Here is a 23,426-nt window from a genome sequence, read left to right on the forward strand (position 1 = left end):
GCTATCTAGCCATAGGGTGGGACGTCTCAAAGAAAGACAATAGCATACCAGAGTTTAATTTGAGGTGACTTGTTTTTCCCTTTGAACCTACTTCATGGGATCTCCAATCACATAGGTGGGGTTGCCGTCAGTGTCGCCCTCTATCTAAGGCAAAAGTCCCATCCCCTTCGATGTATCAACCACTTGTCTCCTGTTAAGTGGTTTTGTCAGAAGATCGGCCAAATTTAACTCGACCTCACATAATCTAGAGCCACAACTCCAGATTCCAAAGAATGCTTTATAGATTTGAGTCTCGCATTTTAATATGCCCTTTTCCCATTATACAATTTGCTCTTTGCCTTTGCTATTGCGGCTACCGACAAATACAATGCATGCGGTGGAGGCGGTTTTGTACCAATAGGAAGATCCAAGAGGTTTCTAAGCAACTTCGGTAAAGACTTGCTTTATCTAAAGCAATAAGCTTCGGACTCCATAGTTGAGCGAGCTATCAAGGTCCGCTTAGAAGATTTCCAAGCGATCGCACCTCCACCTGGGTGAAAATATAACCACTAGTGGACTTGATATCATGAGAATCGGATATCCGGTTTGCATCACAATAACCCTCTATCGGGTGGAGTTTGTCTAAACCGTGATGTCGTAATTCATTGTTCCTCTCAAGTACTTGGCTAGTCTCTCTAAGGCACTCCAATGTTCCGGCTAAGACAATGAGTGTATCCGCTTAGCCCGCTAACTGCATAAGCAATGTCGTCTAGTGCAATTCATCAAGTACATGAGACTACCAATAATTTGGGGCATATCTAGATCGAAGGACACCATGTTGAGCATTTTTCTGAAGTTCACTATTTGCCTCATAAGGTGTCGACCACGGGCTTACTATCATAAAAGTTAAACTTCTTCAAAACTTCTCAACATAATGCTCTTTGTGAGCCAGATAGCCATCACGGTTTCGATGATTTTGATTCCAAGAATCACATCGACTTCTCCCAAGTCCTTCATTTCAAATTGGGAGGATAAAAACATCTTGGTGTTTCTCACAACATCAAGGCTAAGACTCATGATTAACATGTCATCCACATATAGCGGATAATCACATATGTAGTCACATTAAAAGATTTAAAGTAAATACATTTATCAAAGCATCATTTATGTGATATCCATTAGACATCATGACATGAATCAAACTTTTCATGCCATTGTTTTGGCGCTTTGTTTCAACCCATATAAAGACTTAACTAACGGCATACCTTATGCTCATTCCCCGGTACTATCTCATTGCCTCGGGCTGCATCATATATATTTCTTCATCAAGATCACCATTCAAAAATGCAATTTTTACATCCATTTGATGAATAAATAAATTATGAATAGCAGCTAGAGCCATTAGAACTCTTATAGAAGAAATCCTAGTTACAGGAGCATAAGTATCAAAATAGTCAATGCCTTTTTTTCGAGAATCCCTTGACTACAAGTCTAGCCTTGTATTTCTCAAGGGAACCATCTAGTTTCAATTTCTTTTTGAAGATCCACTTGTAACGATATAGGTTTAGCCCAGGAGGTAGATCAACCATCTCCCATGTGATTAGCTATAATCGAATCTAGTTCTCGAGTGTATAGCATCCTTCGTAAAGGAGCATCTCGAGAACCGGATTGCCTCATTATCGTCGCGGGATCATCATCAAGAAGAAAAATGTAAAAGTCATCACCAAAATTGGTGGATTTCCTCTCTCTTTTACTCTTCCGAATTTCTTGTTCAGAATTTCGGGATCACATTGATTGTTGTTCACTAGAGCAACCAACCTCTCAATGCCAATTTTCAAAGGAAACAAATTCTCAAAGAAATCAGCATTTTTACTCTCTATAATAGTGTTAGCATCGACAAGGTTATTATCAGATTTTACTACTAAAAATCCATATGCAAAGACTATTATGAGCATAACCAATGAACATACAATCAACAATTCTAGGTCCCATTTTTTTCTTTTTTAGGTTAGTTCACAAGAACCTTAGCAAGACACCCCCACATTTTTTAAGTATCCGGGTTAGGTACATGACCTTTCCATAACTCATATGGTGTCTTATTCCCTGTTTTCTTGTTGGGTATCCTATTATTCAGAGATATGGCAAGCAGATAGGATTGCTTTCCCCACAAGTTCGGGGAAGCTCGAGGAACTTACAAGCATAGCATTCATCATCTCTTTTAGTGTTCTTGTTTTTTCCGTTCGGCTACTCCATTAGACTTCGGGAGAGTATGGTGGAGTAGTCTCATGAATAATGCCACTCTTGTCAAAAGTCCCGGGAAGGGTTAGACTCATATTCTCCACCCCTATCAAACCGAAGTCTCTTAATCTTACGGTTAAAATTTGGTTTTCAACTTCACTTTGTACTTGAGAAACATCTCACCTACCTCATGCTTGTGTTCAAGTAAATATACCATGGTGTACCTAGAGAAGTCATCTATGAATGTAATATAATAAAACTTCCCCTCTAAACATGGTACTTCAGATTCACCAAAACCATTATGAATAAGAGTTAGTAATCCGGTTTTATCTCTAGACACGATTCTAAGGGGTTTCTTCATTGGCTTTAGTCTCAAAGATATATTTCACATTTATCATTAGAAAAATCAGAAATATCGGACAATAAACCACATGCTTTCATCCTTTTCATATAATTGGACATTCACATGTCCTAATCTACCATGCCATATATTAAAAGAGTCAAGCAAGTAAAGCGTAAGCATTCATTCTTATTAATAATAATGTTGTCAAGTACATTTAACATGAAAAGACCACTTTGTTATTACAATAACCTTTACCAACAAAACCCTCATTCTTTGTCGAACAAACTTGTCACTCTCAAAAGTCACCTTGAGCTTTTCCCAAGAAGTGACAGAGCGATTTAATCTCGGGAACATGAAGAACATTACTAAGTGAAAGGGTTTTCCCCGAAGTTAACCAGGAAGAACCTTGCCTGTTCCCTCAACAGGAACAGACCTAGAGTCACCCATATAGACCTTTTCATCTTTCACTAGTATGTAGTCTGAAAAAGGCTTCAACATCACCACAGGGCGTGGCGGGTGGCAATTTAATCTAGTACCCAGTTCCTCTTCCCCTGGCTATGAACACTTGTGACACCACAGCGACCACAATATCATCTCCCTCAACTAGATTAGCATTGGGAGGATCATCGGTGTCTTTCTTGTGTGCCAAGACCGAAAAGCCCTATGTCCGGGTTTACCACAAACATAACAATTTCCATTGCGCCCGCACCACTCATTTTAAAAAAGAAGTGCCTTTGACCTTGAAATTCTTATTTTTTGTTGTACTTCCGCTTTTAGAGGTTTTGTTAGATTTCTTTGGGATTACCTTCAATGATATTGGCTTTAGAATGGAATTCCTTAGACAACACCTCATCCCGAAGTCTTGTTCTTTTCCTCTATGTGAATGTGAATGATTACATCCTCAAAGAGTCATCCTTTACGCTTTTATGCTTCATACTATTTTTATAGTGTTTCCAAGACTCGGGGAGTTTCTCAATCAAACATCCAGCAACAAAGGTTTCGGGTAAATTAATACCCTCAGTTTTCAAATCATTAATCAGCACATGAAAATCATGGATTTGAGACGTTACATCTCTATCCTCTCTCATATGGAACTTTAGAAAAGTCCCAATAGCATATTTTTGAGTACCAGCATCCTCTATTATGTATTTCTTGTTCAAACTCTCCCATATATCATGTGCATTCTTATTTGAACAATAAATATCAAAAATTTCATTGGACAAGGTACTCAAAATAGCATGACGACATACCTTATTCCCATTGAGCCAAGCAGCTTGATTTCTTTCGAAATCATTAGAACCCTCCACGGGTGTCAGACAAGAAGATACTTTGCATAGTTGAGTACATCTAGGGCTGTGAACACCCTTTCTCTCCATCTCTTGAAGTGTGAACCGTTGAAGGATTCAATCTTTGACACATTAGGTAAGTTCATGAGCATTCGGTAGAGGTGCGCAAAGATCTCTCATAGACGAAGTAACTTCCATGACTCCAGAATTGGTTTCTTTGATCAGCGTGGTGTCAACAGGTGATCTTTCCTTAAGATTGTTGTATGCAGATAAAAGAAAACAATAGAAGACAAGGATAGAATAACAGGTAATAACCAAGGCACGGATTAGGTTGTCCTTAAGGAAAGATTTCGCCCCTTCCAATGGTGCGTAAAGGCAAAACGGTGGTGTCTTCCTCCACAGGATTCAATGGTTGTTATTGTACCGACTTTGCACTAGAACAGACTACCCTCTAGAACAGCAATATAACTCTCTCTGGCGGCTGACAGGAAGAAGAGAAGAAGAATAGGTGTGAATCTCTGTTTCTGAAAAGTGGGATGAAGACTGATAGAGTATTCACGATTTCTGGTTTTCTCTTGAATTGGATTCGCTGGTGTGTAGAGGCAGACACTCTCTCTTGATATAGAGGCAGCAGCAGCACGACTTCTGGTATACACGAGTTCTCTCTCTCTGCGTCTCTCTCTCTCTATTCTGTGATGATCTCTCTCTATGAACACAGCAGTGTTTATATAGAGTATGATCGGTTATCATAGATGGAGAAGGACACCTCTCCAAGTCGGTTTCACAAAACCAATTCGAAGTAGAACTCTAGCTAATTAAACTTGCTGCAAAAGCAAAAACAAGTTTAGGCAATTGGTAATCCACTACCCACTAGCAATCAGCTTTGGAAGCTCGAACCCGAGCGACTGCTCGGTCTTGGCGCGCGGCAGTGGCTTTGGGTGAGTCCTCCCTCCTAACACAAAAGCCTTTGTACCCTAAGGGCATGCCCTTATGCTAGAGGATCACCTCATATACCTCACTTGCTAGTGGTGGTTCACCAATGTGGGACTAAACAACACACAAGTATTTTGAAATACTCATTAGAGATTCCAACACATGAGCATTGAGCAAAGTTAGGAACTCAAACTTTATATTCACTTGGCTTCAAGTCATAAAACCATCTTACACATGCAATCCTAAACGTGTAAAAAAATGTTTGTAAATATCTCTTCAATCTTCATATGTCCTATTTCCACATGCATAGATTAAAATATGTTGGCGCAAATGAGTAAGAGATGCACTGAAATGAACCTTCAGCTTCTCCATTTGGAAAGCAGGATTTATTATCTTTCTATGTTTTGCCCACTCCTCTCCTTCCAAAATAGCAAGCCCCCGGTTAGTACCAGAATAAGAGCGTTTGCTGGTGGCATGCGGAAATGACCAAACTTATCAGCCAAGATATCCTTCATCAGCTAGTTAAAAGAATCAAATTGGCTGATATTATGACAATACTAGGTAATATAGATATTATAACATGTAAAATGGGTGAAGAGAAGAACAGATAGTAGATAGTGATGACTGATGAGATAGTAAGGAAGTCTTCGTATTGATTATCGAAAAAAGAAAAGAAAAGGTATTGGTATTAAATATAGATGCTAAAAAATAGGTTAAGAGAGAGCAATGGCTTAATTTTGACTTTAGATCCTATTTATTTAGGAAGTTATAAATGGGTGCAACGTGGTGACAAAATAGAAGGGCTCTATCCACGCTTGAAGCGGGTAGGCACCTTCAAAGTAAATCTCGGTGATGTGCAACTTAATCAGCATCAATACAATGGAACTGGCGTACAGCAAGCTAGCTAGATATGCTTGGGGCTCAAGTAGTTAGATGAGAACTAGATTAAAACGGGAAGATTCATTCAATATTTTCAACTCATACGAAATATTTTAACATTTATGTCCACACCATTTCACCTGCACTGAATATTTTATAAGCCCTCGGTTAAATGCACTGTATAAGCACTATGATAATATCTTATGTATTAATAATCAACCTCTAAACCACAACAGGGATAACATTGTCTGTCATGATACACTGTGGTAACTGACCCATTTGCTGCTGATGGTAAGCCCATTTCGCCAGCAAATGTGCCTCTCCATTATGTCTCCTGCTAATCCACTTAAATTTACAAAATGAAAAAGAAGAGCTTAAGTTAACTACATAGTCTCTTAAACTTTCATACATCCAGGAGCAAGTATGGCTATTAAGTGCCTTAATAACCTCTGAGCAATCCCCTTCTACCCAAACAACATTCCACCCAGAAGCGAGAGCAAGCTCTATTGTCACCTCAGCAGCCACCATCTTAGCTTCCTCTACTAACCTGGCTTGAAACCTTCTGATTCCTACCCTTACTACTCTACCTTCAGAGTCCCAAGCAATTATTCCAGCTGCTGCCCCTCCTGTAATAACCTGGAAGGAAGCATCAAACCTAATGTTAATACAATCATTAGGAATAACATAAAACATAGATTCAAATTCAGATTGATCAAACGGAAACTTAGGATGGATAGAATTTTTATTATGTAGGTTGCTTGCTGCAAGTCCAGTATAGCACTTGTAAGCCTCCACCTCACTTTTTCTGATAGTTCTTTCTCTATTTGGAGGTCTTTGTTCGAACTTTGCTTCATTTTTTGTTTTCCAAATGTTGTATAGCAGATAGCAAGCTTGAACCCCAACTTGGGATATGTGTTGGCTCTTGCTATTGCTCCAACTTAGGAATTTAGTAACCCATTCTTTGCCATTATTCCTGTCCTGACTCTCCATTCTCAGACCCAAGCCTGAGGAGAACCACAAAGCTCTAGACCTTGTCACACCCCGAATTTCGACAGAATTCGGAAAAACAATATTTGTTCCCGACTCTTCGATTTTCGAGATGTGATGCACTCTCCACTCCCCAAAAACTCATAATCAGTTTAAATACGCAGATAATTAAAACCAATAAAATTTTAAATTAAACAAAAGTCCTCTTCATTACAAAAATTCACAAATAAGATTAGGTTACAAATCTCTTTTCAATAACTCTTTATTTAAAATTACAAATGAAAATACAAATAACATTGTCTCAACTGAAAATCTATTTCACCTCAAGGGAAAACAAAACCTATCTTGAAATGCGACGTTAACGCAAACCACAAGCAGCAACCAACCTTCTTCAACACTAAACCTGTCAAGACTCATCAACTATGTTCATTTAATGAACACACTCGATAAGCAAGCATGCAAATCAATTGATATTATAAAATCTTTGGTGTGAGTAGCTCTAAAATACAACATATACTTATACATATACATACACAATCCATAAGGCAGTTAGTTCCTCCACTGAGGCGCCTTAACTTCCAACAACTAATACGACATTCTTAACTACAATAAGTAAGGCAGGTAGTTCCTCCACTAAAACGCCTTAACTTCCCACTAACCACACAACAAACCATACGTATAATAAAAAGGCATTTAGTTCCTCCACGAGGCGCCTTAGGTTCTAACTAACTAATAACCAACCAAGCATATTCTATACTTACCGCATTTCATGCTCAATTACAGAGTGGGTCGTCTCTGCACAAGTAATTAGTTTGACCCACCATTCTGCAAAACCATATGCAATCATCTATCTAAAGATATATCATTAACCAACATATTACCATAATTATATTATTTAAGGCTTTCTTTGCATGTCCCTAAAATCATGTCGTATCTATGTCTTACCTAGTTTCCCAGGCTACCACCCCTTCCAAACGCCGAACATGTACATCCACATGCCTCCCCTCACATAATGAACCACTCCGTGCGTAACTACCCTGAGCGGGATGCCGCACACCAGATAACCCTCACACGAAAGCCATTATGTAAGTACTGCCACTAGTCGGCATAAAATATCGCGCGTCTCGTTCTAATTTTGCGAACGGAATAATCAAGCCACTATTCGACTACACCAGAAGGGCCATTTAGATTCACTAAAACACCAGAAGGGCCAATCACATTACTTACGCCCGGAGGGCCATTCAGATTCACTGAAACGCCAGGAGGGCCAATCATATCACATACGTCCATCACTAGGGCCAAATCACATGAGTTGTGGTAGCTAGGTTTTAGGATTTTCGTTACGTAATTTATTCAGGTGTCATACATTTATATCTCATAATAATTCTTATTCTATCCCATGCCAGTATACTTAATTGTACTAAAGCTCAACGTTTCTCGTTATAATACAATCCACATTATCACGTGCCAATACTATTCATTGCACGATATCCAAGTATCTCTATATCAAATCTCGAAACTTATTATTTCACGTGCCAATCATATATTGCACTACACCATATGGAATATCTCAAGCCTTCATAAATACTACCATTCATTTAAGTAGCAGCTTATAATAGTAATCAATCATGTAATGTATTCGTTCAATATATTTATGTGAACTCAATTCACCATCAAAGCCCAATACTAAAGTCCATGAATCTGAGTTTATGTATAGTTTAATTCTCATAAAACGATATATATATATATATATATATATATATATATATATATATATATATATATATATATATATATATATATATATCTAAGTCTTATAAGAATTCCCCTCTTGTTACGTGCCAATATATTATATGTTTTACACACTACTCACGTCAAATCTTAATTAGATAATGACAAACCAATTTATACAGGCTTCCATAACATTTTTGCATTTGCTTTGTCTATACAATTTACAACATAAAACGTAGCACAATTATACAGTCAAAAGTCCACAATCAAAGCCCGAAACCAAAACCCGAAAGTCTAAATATTTAAAGCCCCCATTGGATATATTTTTAAGTTATATGGACCGGCCCAAAAACCAAATTAGAAACTGGCTCAAAACAAAAATGAGTTCGGCCCAGAGAATTAAATTGAACCCGGCCCAAAACTTAAACTAAAACTGGTCCAAAACAAAAGATTAATCCAGCCCAACAACTAACTAGTGTTTAGGCCCAAACACTTAAATCAAAACCAACCCAACCAAAACAAAATAACATCGGGCCCAAAGAAACCAACTAAGGCCCAACCCCAACTGACCAAACAGGTCGTCTTCTCCCTCCATCAGCTCTCTCCTCCACCACTTCCAGCTCGCGTCGGTCACCACTCCTCACCTGTACCGCCCCCTCATCCCAGCGGTTTGACTCCTCTCGAAAAACCCCATATGCCGATACTATCCAATTTAAATTCCATCACTCCTCCAACATCGCGTTTTGACGCCATTAATGAACACTCAAGCTTCGACAACACCTCCCCACGCTCCAGCACTCGATCATTCACTACCCCATCACCAACCTAACAATCAAAACCTTAATGCAACCTCAATATCACCCACCAAAACAATCCACATAATGAATAGAAATATCGATAACCCTTCCTCCACTGGGTCGTCCGCCATTAACGACCTCCAAGCTTCTACGAGCTTCGACAGCACCAAATCCAACCTCAACAACCAATATTATATCCAACTAACACACCATATATTTAACCCAATACAAGTTTAAAAAGTAACAGAGACGATCTCTCTGTATTGCGCCGCCATTAGCGCTTCTTCGAGCTTTGCCAGCACAATAATTTTTTTTTTCAATAATTAATAACAACGAACCATATATAACATAAATCAGTTTAACAATAACGACACAGGACGAGGAAGAACGAACAGTAAAAATGAGTGAAAACATTGAACATCAAGGTTGTTTCCGTATACACGTGAAGTAAAAAAACTAACTACTCACATTAATTAACAGCTCGACGAATCCCTCCTAGTCCAAATCGTCGCGCTCCAACGCTCTAGCCAACGAGCTTTTATCTCCGCCTCCATTTTTTATTTTATTTTTATCTCAAAACCCTATTTTCTAGAAAAATATGAAGGGTTAGATAGACTTACCCCTTACTAGTTGCCAATTAGTGTTACCCCATTTTGTAAGATCCAACGACGATTTCTTCATCAAAAAAAAAAAAAAAAAATCATCTCAGAGGCCGTTGGATCTTGCAATTGGGGGGGTATCACTAATATTTTGAAAATTGGGGGTAGGGGGGGTAAGTCTAACTAACCCAAATATGAATATATACTTGGGTTTGAAACCTAAGCCCAACACAGACTCGGGCCCATAAATCAGGCCCACATATCCCAAATCCAATCCAGCGAATTTTAAATAAATAATTAAATTAATTAATTAATAAATAAATACGTATTTTAAATACGAGCGTTACACCATTCACAGTCAAAGAACAGATGGCTATCAGTCTCTAGAGTCTTGAAGCATAAGGGGCAAGAGAAATCCCCCAACATCTTCCTATAAGCCAATCTATCCCCCATTGGTAAAGCATACATGTACACTTTCCAAATGAACATATGGATATTGGCTGGCAATCTGGTTTTTCAAAGGAACTTCGCAGTATGGGAGTTAAAGCTGGAACTCTGCCCTACAACTGTATTCTTAGTTAGATACTTGTAGGCAAATTTCACTGTGAATCTCCCAGACTTATCCTCACTCCAAACCATCCTGTCCTTTCCAAGGCCCAAAGGTCTGATCATAACCTCCTTGATTCTTACAACTAGAAAATGAAGGAATAAGGCTATAAGCTTAGCCTCATCCCATCCAGTTCTATCCTCATGAAACAAGTCAGCCACATGGATATCTTCAAGCCTGGGGTCCTCCATTCCTAATTCTCTTAGAGTCTTAGGTTTTCCATTACAGACAACCCAAGGATCATCCAAGATGGATGTGGAGGTACCACTATGAATCCCCCAGACCAACCCCCTACTAATGAGGTTGAAGGTTCTATGTATGCCTTTCCAAAAGGAGGCATACCCAGGTGGTTTCCAAACATCCCCAATCCAGTTTTTTCTATATATGCTGGCAAGGGTTTTTGTCCATATAGAGTTTATATCAGTAGCAGCTTTCCAAGGAAGCTTGGATAGCATAGCTAAATTCATATCATTCATCTTCCTGAACCCCAATCCTCCTTGAGACTTGGGTTTACATAAGTTGTTCCACCCAATGGTGTGCACACTTTTTGAATATTCAGTACCATGCTAAAAGAAATCTCTACATGCTTTGTCTATTTTATTACAGATAGACACAGGAAGCATATAGGTGGAAATAGCATATAAAGGGGTGGCTTGTACCACAGACTGGATCAAAGTAGCCCTACAAGCCTGAGATAGTACCTTAGCCTTTCAACCTTTAATCTTATTATGAATCTTGTCAACCAAGTAGTCAAAGTCCTCTACCTTCTTTTGAGAGAGCATGATAGGGATGCCTAAATATTTATCTTTTGGGTCAAACATTCTCATCTTCCAGAACTTTTTCAGCTTGATTTTATTTCTGAAGTTGATATTTCTACTGAAAAATATGCTAGATTTATCAAAATTAATCAGCTAACCAGATGCAGCACAATACTTTTGAAGGATGTCCTTGAGGTGACCCCCATTCTCAAGATTGCCTCTAGTAAACAGGATCAAATCATTAGCATAGAGAAGGTGGGAGATAGGGGAGAGGCTCTCCTTATCTTAATCCCATGGACTTTCTCTTCAACTTCAGCTTTTGCAATCATCCTAGATAGGGCCTCAAACATGATGATAAAGAGGTAAAGTGATAGTGGATCACCTTGTCTGAGGCCTCTTTCAGGGATAATTTTATTAAGAGGGCTCCCATTAAGCAAGACTTGGAAAGATATAGTGGATAGGCATTGTTGGATCAGAGTTCTCCATTTTTGCCTGAACCCCAGCCTCTCAAAGATATTATCTACCAAGGACTATTCCACCATATCATAGACTTTTGCCATATCCATCTTTAAAGCAACCCACCCATGATTCTTATCTTTCATGTTTTTTATGTGATGAAACAACTCACAGGCCAAACCAGTATTATCTCCTATATTTCTCCCTTTAATGAAAGCCCTTTGAAAGGGTGAGACAATTTTATTTAAATGACTCTTAAGCCTATTGGCTAAGATTTTTGAAATCACCTTGTAACAGAAGTTGCAGAGACTGATAGGCCTAAAATTTGCCACAGTCTTAAGATTATTGATTTTGGGAATAATAGCTATATAGGTTTCATTAAAAGTGGGGTTTAGCTCCCCCTTAGTGAAAAAGTCCTTCACAAAGGCAACAATACTATTGCCCATAATGTCCCAAGTGTTTTGATAAAAACACCCTTGGAACCCATCAGGCCTAGGGGCCTTTAAGCTTCCCATCTTCCTGACCACTCTCCAAATATCCTCATTTGTAGGAATAGCAATTAGAATCTCATTTTCCTTAGCAATAATACAAGGTTGAAACAAGTTGAGAATATTGTCATTGGTTTAGGGATGGTCAGAGTTGAAGAGAGCTCTAAAGTAGGAATTAATGTTTTCCCCCACTTCAACTCTCCCCACACTCCATCCTCCCCTATTCTTCTGAAGCTTCTCAATCTTGTTCTTCCTTCTTCTATAGATGGTTGATAGATGGAAAAATCTAGTATTTTTCCCTCCATCTTTCAACCAATGATTAGTGAATTTCTGTTTCCAGAAACTCTTCTCCTTAGCCAACCAATCAAACAGCTCAGATTTTAACCCCTTAGTTCTTTCATAGTTGGTTAGGGAGAAAGGTTTGTTCAAAACATCTTCCAACTCTTTATTCACTTTTTTAATATTAGTGAAGATGTTACCAAACACCTTCTTATTCCATATAGTGAGATGTTGTTGTGTCATCTTATGCTTAAGGATCACATTAATATCAGGCATACCATTAATAATAGAATTCCAAGCAGTATCAATCACAGGCATGCAAAAATTATTAGAAAACCACATATTATAGAATCTAAAAGGTTTCTCATGTTCTGTTCTATTGTCATCCTTAACATTAAGATTTATCATGATAGACAGGTGATTTGAAGTAGCATTAAAAACATTATTAACTTGCATGTTTGGAAAGAGGAGAATCCAGGCATCAATAGCCATAGCTCTATCTAATCTCTTTATGATATGGTCTTGCGAGGCTTTGTTATTACTCCAAGTATACTTAGGGCCATTAAACCCTAGATCAATTAGCCCAAGGTCATTAATCAACCCATTAAACTCAACCATGCTTTTATCAAAAATACTTTTACCTCCTATTTTTTCATCTAGAGATGTATTGGCGTTAAAATCCCCAAACAGACACCAAAGCCCAGGGACCAAGGTGGCAACATCCCTGAGCTCAGTCCAAACTTTATGTCTATTGCAAGCTAAAGGTTCTCCATATACAAAGGAAAAATACCAAGAATCATTGCAAAGGTAGTGATTAAGTTTACCTGTCACTTGGTTCCGAGTTGCCCCCAAGATTTCTAGGTCCACTCCTTCTTTCCAGAGTACTGCAAGCCCCCCACTCAGACCCACAGCTGGAACACTGAAGCAACCCCTATACTTAACCATCCTACTAATCCCTTGCATCCTATCACACCCAACCTTAGTTAGTTTCAGACAGACATATTATATCAGGATCAAACCTACCTATTAAGTCCTTTAAATTTTGAATTGTCGTGGAGGAACTGATTCCCCGGCAATTCCAGGCTTGTATCATGGCTGACGAGGCAGCTGTTGTGGGACAGCTACCGCGAACCCTGGAGGAGAACCCAGACCCCCACTACTTCCAGACTCACCACTAACACTGTTTGTTTTAATATCATCACTTAAACCCCTAGCATAACCTCTTGACTGAACTGAACATTCCCCCTTGCTCTGTTGCTTACCTTTGGAGGACCTCTTTCTTAGCACTGATGAGTCATCAATAGCTATTGGCTTAGGCTATAGGAACTTAATTTGAGAGATACTGTCCTCAGATTTATACCCACCACCCTCCAAGCTTCCTTACACTAGATCCACAGGCGCATTTCCTATTAACACCTCCTCTTGCACTTTAACATTCTGAACCCCCAAATTTTGACCAACCTCTAGTGAGTAATCATCTTCTCCCTATTCTGTAAAAGCATCCGATGGTATTTGATCCTCTGGAATATCTTGTCCCGAGATATCAGATGGAATAGTAGAATCCAGATATCTATTTGAAATAGAAGGCTCCGTCGATTCCACAGTGTCACTTGAGATACTTATAACTGGAGCTTCTTTAGGAATAAGCATGTGTCCCAGACCTCTAGCCCTCAGATCATCAGCCTCCCTTTTTGCCTTCTTTGATTGTTTTGCAACCATCCTTAGACAATATCTTTCCCATTCACCATCATCCATTGTACCAAGCTTTTTGTCAAATCTTGTAAGCTGCTTCCGTTTTGTTCCCACGCCAACCCCTTGTTCAGAACCATTACTCCGTTTAACAACCCCCTTGCTTTTTCCTCGGACACCAAAGTTTTAAAACCTCGTCCACGTGGAGGTAGTCCAATAAATCTGAAGTTGGTTTGTTCTGGTCCAACTGGTGGAGTGGTTTGATTAATCCCATCGAACTTGGTATTCTCAAGAAAATGTATGATTGTCTTGGAACTAGGTGAGAGAAAAAATGGCGAGGCATGATCATCCATAGATATGCTTCTTGTTCCCAATGAACCCTCCTTCAGATCTAGAACCCCTAGCCCTACATCTGTTTCTTCCAGAGAATCCAATCTCTCCTCTTGGGCCTGATGAGATCCATCCATATTAGAGTCCTTATGATGGTCTAGGTCCATCTCCGAAATACATAGGCACCAGACTACTAAGGCCTCTCCAGGTTTCTCTGGCCCATGATCCGATACCAAATTACCCTCTTGGGCCCCTATCTCATGGGCTAGGGGTGAACATACCATTCGTTGGTCCACATCAGCCGAAAGTTGGCCTTCCATCACTGTATCCCCAACGGTTACTGACTCAGTATTCCCCAACTCTGATCTTACCATTCTAAAGTCTGTCAGACCAGACCGCATCACCTCTGTATCCTTTGTCCTGTTCTCCAATCCAGTAGCAACCTGAGATGCCCTTGGCGGTATCGATAGGAGCCTCGCCCCTTGCCAGAGTCTTCTACCCGGTGAACCTCTGTTTCTAGCTGGAATCTGATCCAATCTAAATTTTTGAGGGGTGCCCGAGATAGTGACCATTACAGGGTAAGAGGAAGCAGCTCCATTATAGAACATATTGGCTCTAAGAAGGAAGGAGAAGTTGTTCTTGATATCCCTAGGGAATCCTCCCAACTTCTTCAGATCCACACTATGTTTTTATCTTATATTACAGTAATGTAGATCATGTCCAATTATCACAGTAAATGCACTTATGCACTGGTGTTTGTTAGAAATAATTATTCAATTATCCTGAGGCCAAAATCAAATTTGAGTTGGGCCTAACGACTTGGGATTTTCGTTGGTCGGGTTCTCACGAGGTATGTCCTCAGTCCGAAATAAGACTGAAAATTAGGCAGGCCCGGCCCAATATTGTATTTGGAATTTTTGACTGAAACCTAACGGGAGTTTGTGCAGGCGCAGAAAGAAAGGCAGTGGCCTCTGAAGTAGGTTGGCATTGGACTGACTTGATCGAAGATGAGGAGTAGCCTTCAGAACAGGTGGTTAGCCGAGATACTCATATGGTTACCAACCAAAATTTTGTTCCAATTATGGTGTGTTTGCATTTTGCAACGCCTGGCTTAGGTTACTAAAGTTGGATACTCATTTTATCAATTTACATTTCCATCATTCAATCCAATTCAACCACTCAAGCATTATGCTTATTTGTAATCACATTTTAGAAAATACCCAATTTTACCATGCAGAATCTACCACATATAAGTTAGCGTGTACACACTCTTAGAAGCCCAAACTCGTGGAAAACATTAACAGATGCATGTTGTTGGGAAAGGATGATATCATTAGGTAATGGTCAATAGTATGACATTTTACTAGAAGATTTTCCAATACCAGCAATATTTCGACAAATTTGTTGAAATTTAGGAATATTTTGACCAACTTGTTGTACACCTATAAATTGAACTTTGTTCTAAGGTTAGGCTAAGTTGGAGAGAACATTGTTGTAGTGAGGAGAAAAAGAGAAAGTTACAAGTTTTCCTGTTGGGAACTTTGGGGATTTTTTGGAATTAAAGTGAGTGTTTTTTGGTATTATTGTGATAATCTCTATAGAGGAAACTTCTCTCTTTGGTTGTGGATGTAAGCAAAACTCGCCAAACCATCTAAATTCTTGTGTCTCTTCTCTTGTAGTTTGCAATTGGTAAAGAGTCCTATTATTGATGGACTCCATTTTGTGTTGGGGAGAATTTAATTTAACTGTCAGAATTGTGTTGGCAACTTGGAGTGTCATGCACTTCCCAACACCAAAGCCCAAATAAAAATAAACCGGAAATAACCGGTTCCAACCAGTTACACCCCCAACTCAAAAAGAAACCCTTCGTCTCTGTGAAATTAATTCACTAAAAACCAAAAATTAATTCGGTCTCCGCGAAATTAAAGATTGATTCAGTACCAGCTGAACTCACTACTACACCAAAAAGGCATTTACTAACAGTACCAGCTGAACTCACTACTACACCAGTATCACTAGCAATGGATACAGAATAATCAAGTTGAAACCTAAGCTAATATATACATAATAATCAATCATCTACAAATAAACATATATACAATAAGTAATACTACGAAATGCACTAGCAGGTCCGTTTCTGAAAACTCGGAATAGCGTCATTAAGTAGGTCCTCACATAAATGTCAAGACAAAAACCACTCTGATTTTTCTACTCAAGTTTCACTACTCCAGTATGCAGTGGGCACACTTTACCTTACAATCTTAATGACACACAAGGAAGCCAGAGTCGATCAAACACATCTGCCACTTACTATCACACTAACTTATTCCTAATTGAGCTAGAGGTCTTTATTAGGTGTTGCGGGGATTAGAAGATGGTTTAAGAAGGGAGGAAATTGATATTCAAAAAGGACAAGTCTGAGATAATAGAGTCTTCATATTATTTAACTAGAGAAAATCTTGTTCTTTACTTTTGCTTCTACACTTTGTTTCCATCCTTAGCCATATTTTTATTTTTCTTTGGCTTTTGACTCCTTTGATTCTATTTTTTTGGAGTTCTAACTCTTTATTTATTTTTATTTTTTTATTTGGATGGAAACTTTCTTTTCTTATTTGGAGCGACTAACAAATTCTTGATTTCAAAGGTCTTTTTTTTTTTTCTATTCTTCATCTCTATTCTCAGACTTATTCAAAGAATTAGGTAGATTGATTTTTTTTATTATTATTATTTTTATGTTTTTTATTTTTGTTTTTTGTTTTGTTTTGTAACAGGGTAAAGAGTTTGTGGTTTATGAAAGGCTAAAGAAAGGCTCAGAGGGGCGACTAGCGTAAAATAATTCATAGGTAAGCTTATACCGAGAGGGCGACTAGCGTAAAATAATTCATAGGTAAGCTTATAAGTCAGAGAGAGGAAACTCTCTTTCTTCAGCCATTATTTCAGGTGTAGTGTATGATATGATAGCTAGAGGTGTAGTGAGTGGTATACTAGAAAGGTGTGTTTGTTGACGTTGCCGGATTGATTACATTAGGTGTTTTTCTTCGGCCTGACCTTAATCTCATGCAATGCTAAGACTAATCTTAACTAAACACAATAACACTCCAAACAATCCAAATATGCTAGTATGAACCTCTAACAGGAGATTTGAGGTGTGGAAGAAAAGAGTACCTGAATGCCTCCTTGCTTCGCTTATGAATAGCGTCTTGTTTACGCGTGCTCAGTGTGTATAACAAGTTAGAACACTGAAAACCTTGAAAGAAATGGAAGTTTGAAACAAACCTGTGGAAATCGGGCAGTTTCAACAGAGGGCGCATGTCGCGCTCAGAATAGGCCTAAGTAGGGTGCAGGTCGCACTCCAATTTAGCTTTGGTAGGGCGCGAGTCGTGCTCAGGGAAAAACTCAAGGTCCAGGCGCTTCACCACGGGGGGGCGCTCGTGTTTTGCCTTTGCAGGGCGCAGGTCGCTCTCAGCCAAAAAGTTGAGTTCCAGGCATTTGGGCGCGGGTCGCGCTCCGTGTAATTCTGCAAGAAAAAATTTCAGTGTTGAAATGGACAACCACAGTGAGAATCAAACAAGGGTGGGTGGGTTATGGAACTTTGGAAAACTAACAATTCTAAAGAAAACAATACTAAAAGGAACTAAGATGGCAGCGGCGCCATTTGATAAACGATAAAATTGACAATTCTACTAGTTTTAATTTTTAGTGCTAAAAACAATATTAAAGGGAACTAAGATGGTAGCGGCACCATTTGATAAACGATAAAATTGAATATAACTCTACCTACGAAGAAACGATGAAGTCTAAACGCAAGTAAAACTATAATTATTTTACGTAACAGTTCTTATCAAAGATTTCTACTCTCGATACTATTGAAGTAGAGTTGGAATAGAAGATTCGTTCTACTCCTAGTTCTTTAGCATTCAAAGTTTTCTATGACTATCAATCATACCAAAGTCAATGAGAGTTTTACGAATTATACTACGATACAATTTATACTAACAAGATAATGGGATTCAATTACGAAATGCTACGGGTTGAATCTATGATAAGGAATTAGGGGGGATTGATTCCACATTAACTCGACTTAATTTACTAACGACGAATCGACGTAATCCGAATTGAACTGCTTTCGCAGAACAATTGGTTCTTTTTAATCCCTAATTGTTCATGGTAATCTCTACCAACTAACATGTAGCATGTGAACGATCAAACCCATTCTCATGGTGAACTAATCGTTTCTAGAATGGAATGGAAATTACGACTACTCTATGCTAACACAAATCAAGCTTCATCAAGGCTTTTTCAACCCCCTCTAATGGAGGTTTAGCCTAGAATCATCATGCTATCATTTCCATATGCAATTAAACAAGTCATTATAAAAATATTGAAACTTTGCTTATTTAAACTCAAATGGAAACTACTCATGCAATAATTGATTTAAACTAATAATGACAAATAAGTAAATCTAAGAATTGAAGCTAATAATTAATGGAAACGAAACTAGATTATCAAAAACTAAATATTTTATTGATCAAACAACTAAATAACAATCATTCAATACTAAAATTAAAACAAGAATAACAACTAATTAATTAATTGAAAAACTAGATCTAGAACTAAGCTTTAATGGCTACTTTCTATCCTAACCTAATTATGGCTTAAGAGCTAAGTCTTGTGTGTGTAAATAGAGGAGACCAGATCCACATTTTTCATACATGGGCTGAGGGTCTATGTTTTGGGCCGAAAAATCGAGCCCAAAGCTCAATTTCTTCAGTCCACAGGACCCTTTCAGCTGGCTTTGACTTCAACAGGCTTTTTGTCTACTTCTGCTCCTCTGATTGGGTCAAGATTTGGACCATTGGAAAGCTCTTTCTTAGCTGGTTGTTTTGACATAAGGTACACCCAATTTCGAGGCCTGAATCCAAAGATACGGTCTTCGGAAGTTCTGCTTAACTTTTTGTGATGTTTCTGCCCGCGTTGACTCTGACTTTTCAGCTTCTGACCGGGCTTTATAAAGGTTTTTTCTCCTTGAATCTTGCCCTTTAATCACAGAACTTCCTAGCAACCAACCCTTGCTCATTTATCTCGCCAAAGTGGCACATTTCTGCACATAATTGACTTCAATGCCTGAAATACATAAAAACACATAATTAGTGTTAACTCTTATTTATTACTCGCATAATTGGTCTAAAAGTATTATTATTAAAGGGTTAAAACTACAGTTTTGGGCTCTTATCAGACTTAATGCATAACAGTTATTTTTGTTACTAACTAAAAATTTGCCCTGTTACAAAATAGCAGTTATGGTGTAGGATCTAGTTATGATAAAATGTGGTTATAAGGTCAGGCATCACGATCGGTATCAGGATCTGCCTTTAGGTCGGAGTCAACAAGATGTTTCGAGGCAGCGACTGGACCATTGTTTTGAGGTAGGGACCATTGTTTCTTCTGAGCCTTCTTGATCAACTGGTTCTTCTGGCATTGATCTGTTGGTTATAAGCCTTGTTCTGATTCATCTCATTATGATTTGTTGGTTCTCACTAAGCCAATACTTCTCTTTGATCTGAGCTAGGAATCGATCTTAGTTCTGTGCATGTTCATAGACCAGTATTTGAGTCTATTTCTAGGTTGGTATTTTGATGTTCTTGAAAGCCTGCTTTCAAACCAAGCTAAAGGCAGATGTCTCCTTTTCCCTTTCTTTGCATTCTCTCTTTAGCATTCGGTCCCCTTATTCGCAAGGGTCCCTTCTCTCGATTTGATAAAATTGCTCTCGATATCGAACTTTCGGACCCAATGTTGTGGAAAGAGAAAGTATTTACTCACATCTTGTTTTCAAAGCATGAATATTGGACTGCCAATCTCATCACATGACCACCTATTCTTTAAGCTTACACAACCTAAGGTTTCCTTGAAAGAAGCACGAGCGTCACGCCTTTAGTTAGTAGCAAGCTTCTCAATAAGAGTCCGGCAAGACGGATTGACTATTTACCCACTAGGAATTATACACAGAGAGGGGCCTCCCCTTATGAGGAGTTTGGAGTCTTCTGTTATGATAAGGAGGCTAATACCGGTTTGATCCCTTTTTTCTTAGTCTATTGGAAGATGCAGGAATCGCAAGTTCTAGTATTTCCAACTTTGGGAATTGATTCCACAAAAACATTGGAATTTTGGATTGGATCAGTAGTCGTTGGCATTGTTTCGAGAAGATGGACCGTGTCCCAGAGCTAGTAGTCACTATGGGTCTCTTGCATGAGGTTGAGCTAGAGTGGATAATCCTTATTTTGAAGCTTTTGTGTCTGGTTGAAGAGAAAGGCAACAAGTTACTTGATGTAGTTTGGGGGGTGCCCAACACAAAATATAATTTTTGGGTCAATGGTAAACTTGTAATAATTTATTTTTTGGTCCGCCCAACACAAAATGGAAGGTGCCCATAGCGAGTACCTTGGTAAATAGTTTATATTGTTTTACTACTTGTATTAAGAGTTTTTTAGTTGTTTTTCATACATAGTTGTCGTAAGTGGGGGAGCTAAAGGGCCAGGGCCGGGCTCACCCTGGATTTTGGCATAAAGCATTATTAGTCTTGGTAAAATTGTAAATTTCACTTCCTTAGGCTAAGTCCAATGGTTTGGTGCGCTATCCCACCAAACCAAAATAGTATAGTGGATAGTGTTAGCGGGTTAGCATTTCCAAAACCAATGGTTTTTTTACGTACCGCCCATTACCAATACCAATGGAATGATTTTTTTTTTTTTTTTTTTTGACTCTCCACTCTCCGGCCGTCATTCTCAAAAGCGTGTGGGAAAAAATATTTTAAAAAAAAATTTAGCCGCCACACAGTATGGCGTGTGGTTTAGATTTCTTCTAACCGCCACTCATACTGGCGTGTAGACTTGACGTTATTTCGTTAAAACTGGCACTCTAGATAGGTAAGCTTATACCGATAGTGTTGACGGATTAGTGTTTTGACGCACCATTGGATCAGAATTTTCCTGGTGTTTTGTTGTACCATTGGACTTAGTCTTAAGGGCTTAATACCCAATCTTCTTTGAATAATCAATTTTGTCTATAAAAAGTATAGGCAATTCTAGAATACGCCTATGCACGGTACACATGAATCTGAGTATTTACACAGTATTTCGTGATGAAATACACATTCACTTTTTGATGCGATGAGTGGCCTCGATTGATTACACCATTTTATTTCCTGCACACACTAGATTTTCTCAAAGTATAATCTCTACTACTTATAACCTGTCACTGGGTTCTAACAATTTGTCATTTTCTGACACGTGTCATAATAGCCGTTTGAAATTTTTGGGGGTCTCGCATTGCAAACACGTGGCCCTACCACTATAAATTTTGGAGTTTTCCATCGATTCTACTATTTGGTCTTTTTTCAGAAGCCCCACTATAAAATTTATTATTATTTTAGTTTTTTAACCTGTATAAAACAACAAATTAAGACCTACCACATATTAAAAAAATATTGAGGTTCACGTGCAAAACACGTGCGCAATTGCTAGTAGAGTTAGTGTCTAGACTCTTAGTTTAGATCTGTAAAGGTCTGACAATAATATTGTATTTTATTATTACTTTAGTTACTTAGTTTTGGAAACACGAGCCGAACCGCACATGGGTTATTACCTTGTGGCTACACTTCAACTGAAAATATGGTTTTGCTACTGTAAGCTTGTCCTATTATATTTTGCATGCTCTTTTATCCGGGCCAGGTAGCATTCCGGTTTGAAAAAAAAAAACAAAAAAAATAAAATGAAAATATATAGACAATTAGATGCACCTTATCCATACAAAATAAAACAATTGAACTAATTTATGTAATTAATTATTGGGTTAACTAGTATTACTCTCCTAAGCTAATTAAGGTTCCCCCCATTAGATGGGAAATTAGAGTCTTTTCCCTAAATACACATAAAAAAAATTCGGTCAACCCATTTTGACTTTTTTTTGTGTGGATTTAGAGAGAAACCCTAATTTCCCATCTAGTGGGAGAGAAATCCTAATTGGCTCATCTAGTAGGGAGGGAGGATAATACTAGTTAACCCTTAATTATTTTGCTTACTACTGTGAAGTATAATAGATGTGAGATGATAGTTCTTTCAAATTAAAAACTTTCGTTACCTAAACTATTTTGATAAAAAAATTCATAAAATAAAAGCAAAACAAGTGTATATTGTATATCGGCTCACTCTAGAATAAATTTCTAGCTCAGCCACTAGTTGTCATGGTTTGTTGCTTCTTCTGCATTTGATCGTAATTGATGTTTCTGTTGTATTGAAATGGTGCGCTCTATAATTTTTGGGGGTATAACACATCTCCTATAATTAGTTTCAATTTGGTCACATCACCTGCCCGAGTTAATTTAGCGCTTCATGGGTTAGTAGTTAAGCCTGGGAACTCATTCTTTGAACGTAATTGTTTCTTTTGATAAGGATGAGGTTTTTCGAGAGATACCACGGGCCTAATGAAGATCCAATTAACACATATTGAGTAACTTCGAACAGTTGGGAACTCAAGACAACTTCCAGTTAGTTTAGCGTCGTTTGGACCTAGATCTGATCTAATGCGCCCAGAGTTTTCCCAGCATTTTGGTTAATATCAACTGTACTGCCAGAAACGACCAAATAGTTTGGAGTTTGGACCCAGCTACCCGCCTCCAACTATCCATGCTGCATTGTGATTACGCAGCCAACCACGGGTTGTATGTCGTTGCATATCACAATGTGAAGCAGACGTGAAAGCAAAGGGCCCTCTATTGCATGGGGGATGCAGACTCGGAGAAATTTGGCAGCGAGCCATTTCCTTAATCAACATAGCTATTTTTTCATGTCTATACTATTTTAGCTGAAACAAGGCCTTCCAAGTATCTAGAAATAAAATGACAAGCATCAAGAAAGACTGATTTTACCTTATGGACTCACAAAAACCAGTTTTTTTTGGGTAACTCACAAAAAGCAGTTGTAAGGGCTGTCGTGCCATATTTGTGTTTTTGAGTGGACCTTTATATTTCGGTAATTCATGCCACTAATCTG

General features: G+C 38.4%; 2 protein-coding genes across 2 annotated transcripts; both read right to left on the bottom strand.

Annotated features, from left to right (window-relative positions):
• Positions 1-5,880: 5,880 nt before the first annotated feature.
• Positions 5,881-6,648, bottom strand: LOC147519423 (uncharacterized). The gene has a single exon (XM_086594129.1). The coding sequence runs from the start codon at positions 6,646-6,648 to the stop codon at positions 5,881-5,883; it is 768 nt and encodes a 255-aa protein (XP_086450255.1).
• A 5,568-nt stretch (positions 6,649-12,216) lies between these two features.
• Positions 12,217-13,305, bottom strand: LOC147519424 (uncharacterized). Its single transcript, XM_086594130.1, has one exon. It carries the CDS (start codon positions 13,303-13,305, stop codon positions 12,217-12,219), a length of 1,089 nt encoding a protein of 362 aa, XP_086450256.1.
• Positions 13,306-23,426: the final 10,121 nt, after the last annotated feature.

The sequence above is a fragment of the Coptis chinensis genome, chromosome 2, assembly GCF_015680905.1.
Source record: "Coptis chinensis isolate HL-2020 chromosome 2, ASM1568090v1, whole genome shotgun sequence".
NCBI lineage: Eukaryota > Viridiplantae > Streptophyta > Magnoliopsida > Ranunculales > Ranunculaceae > Coptis > Coptis chinensis.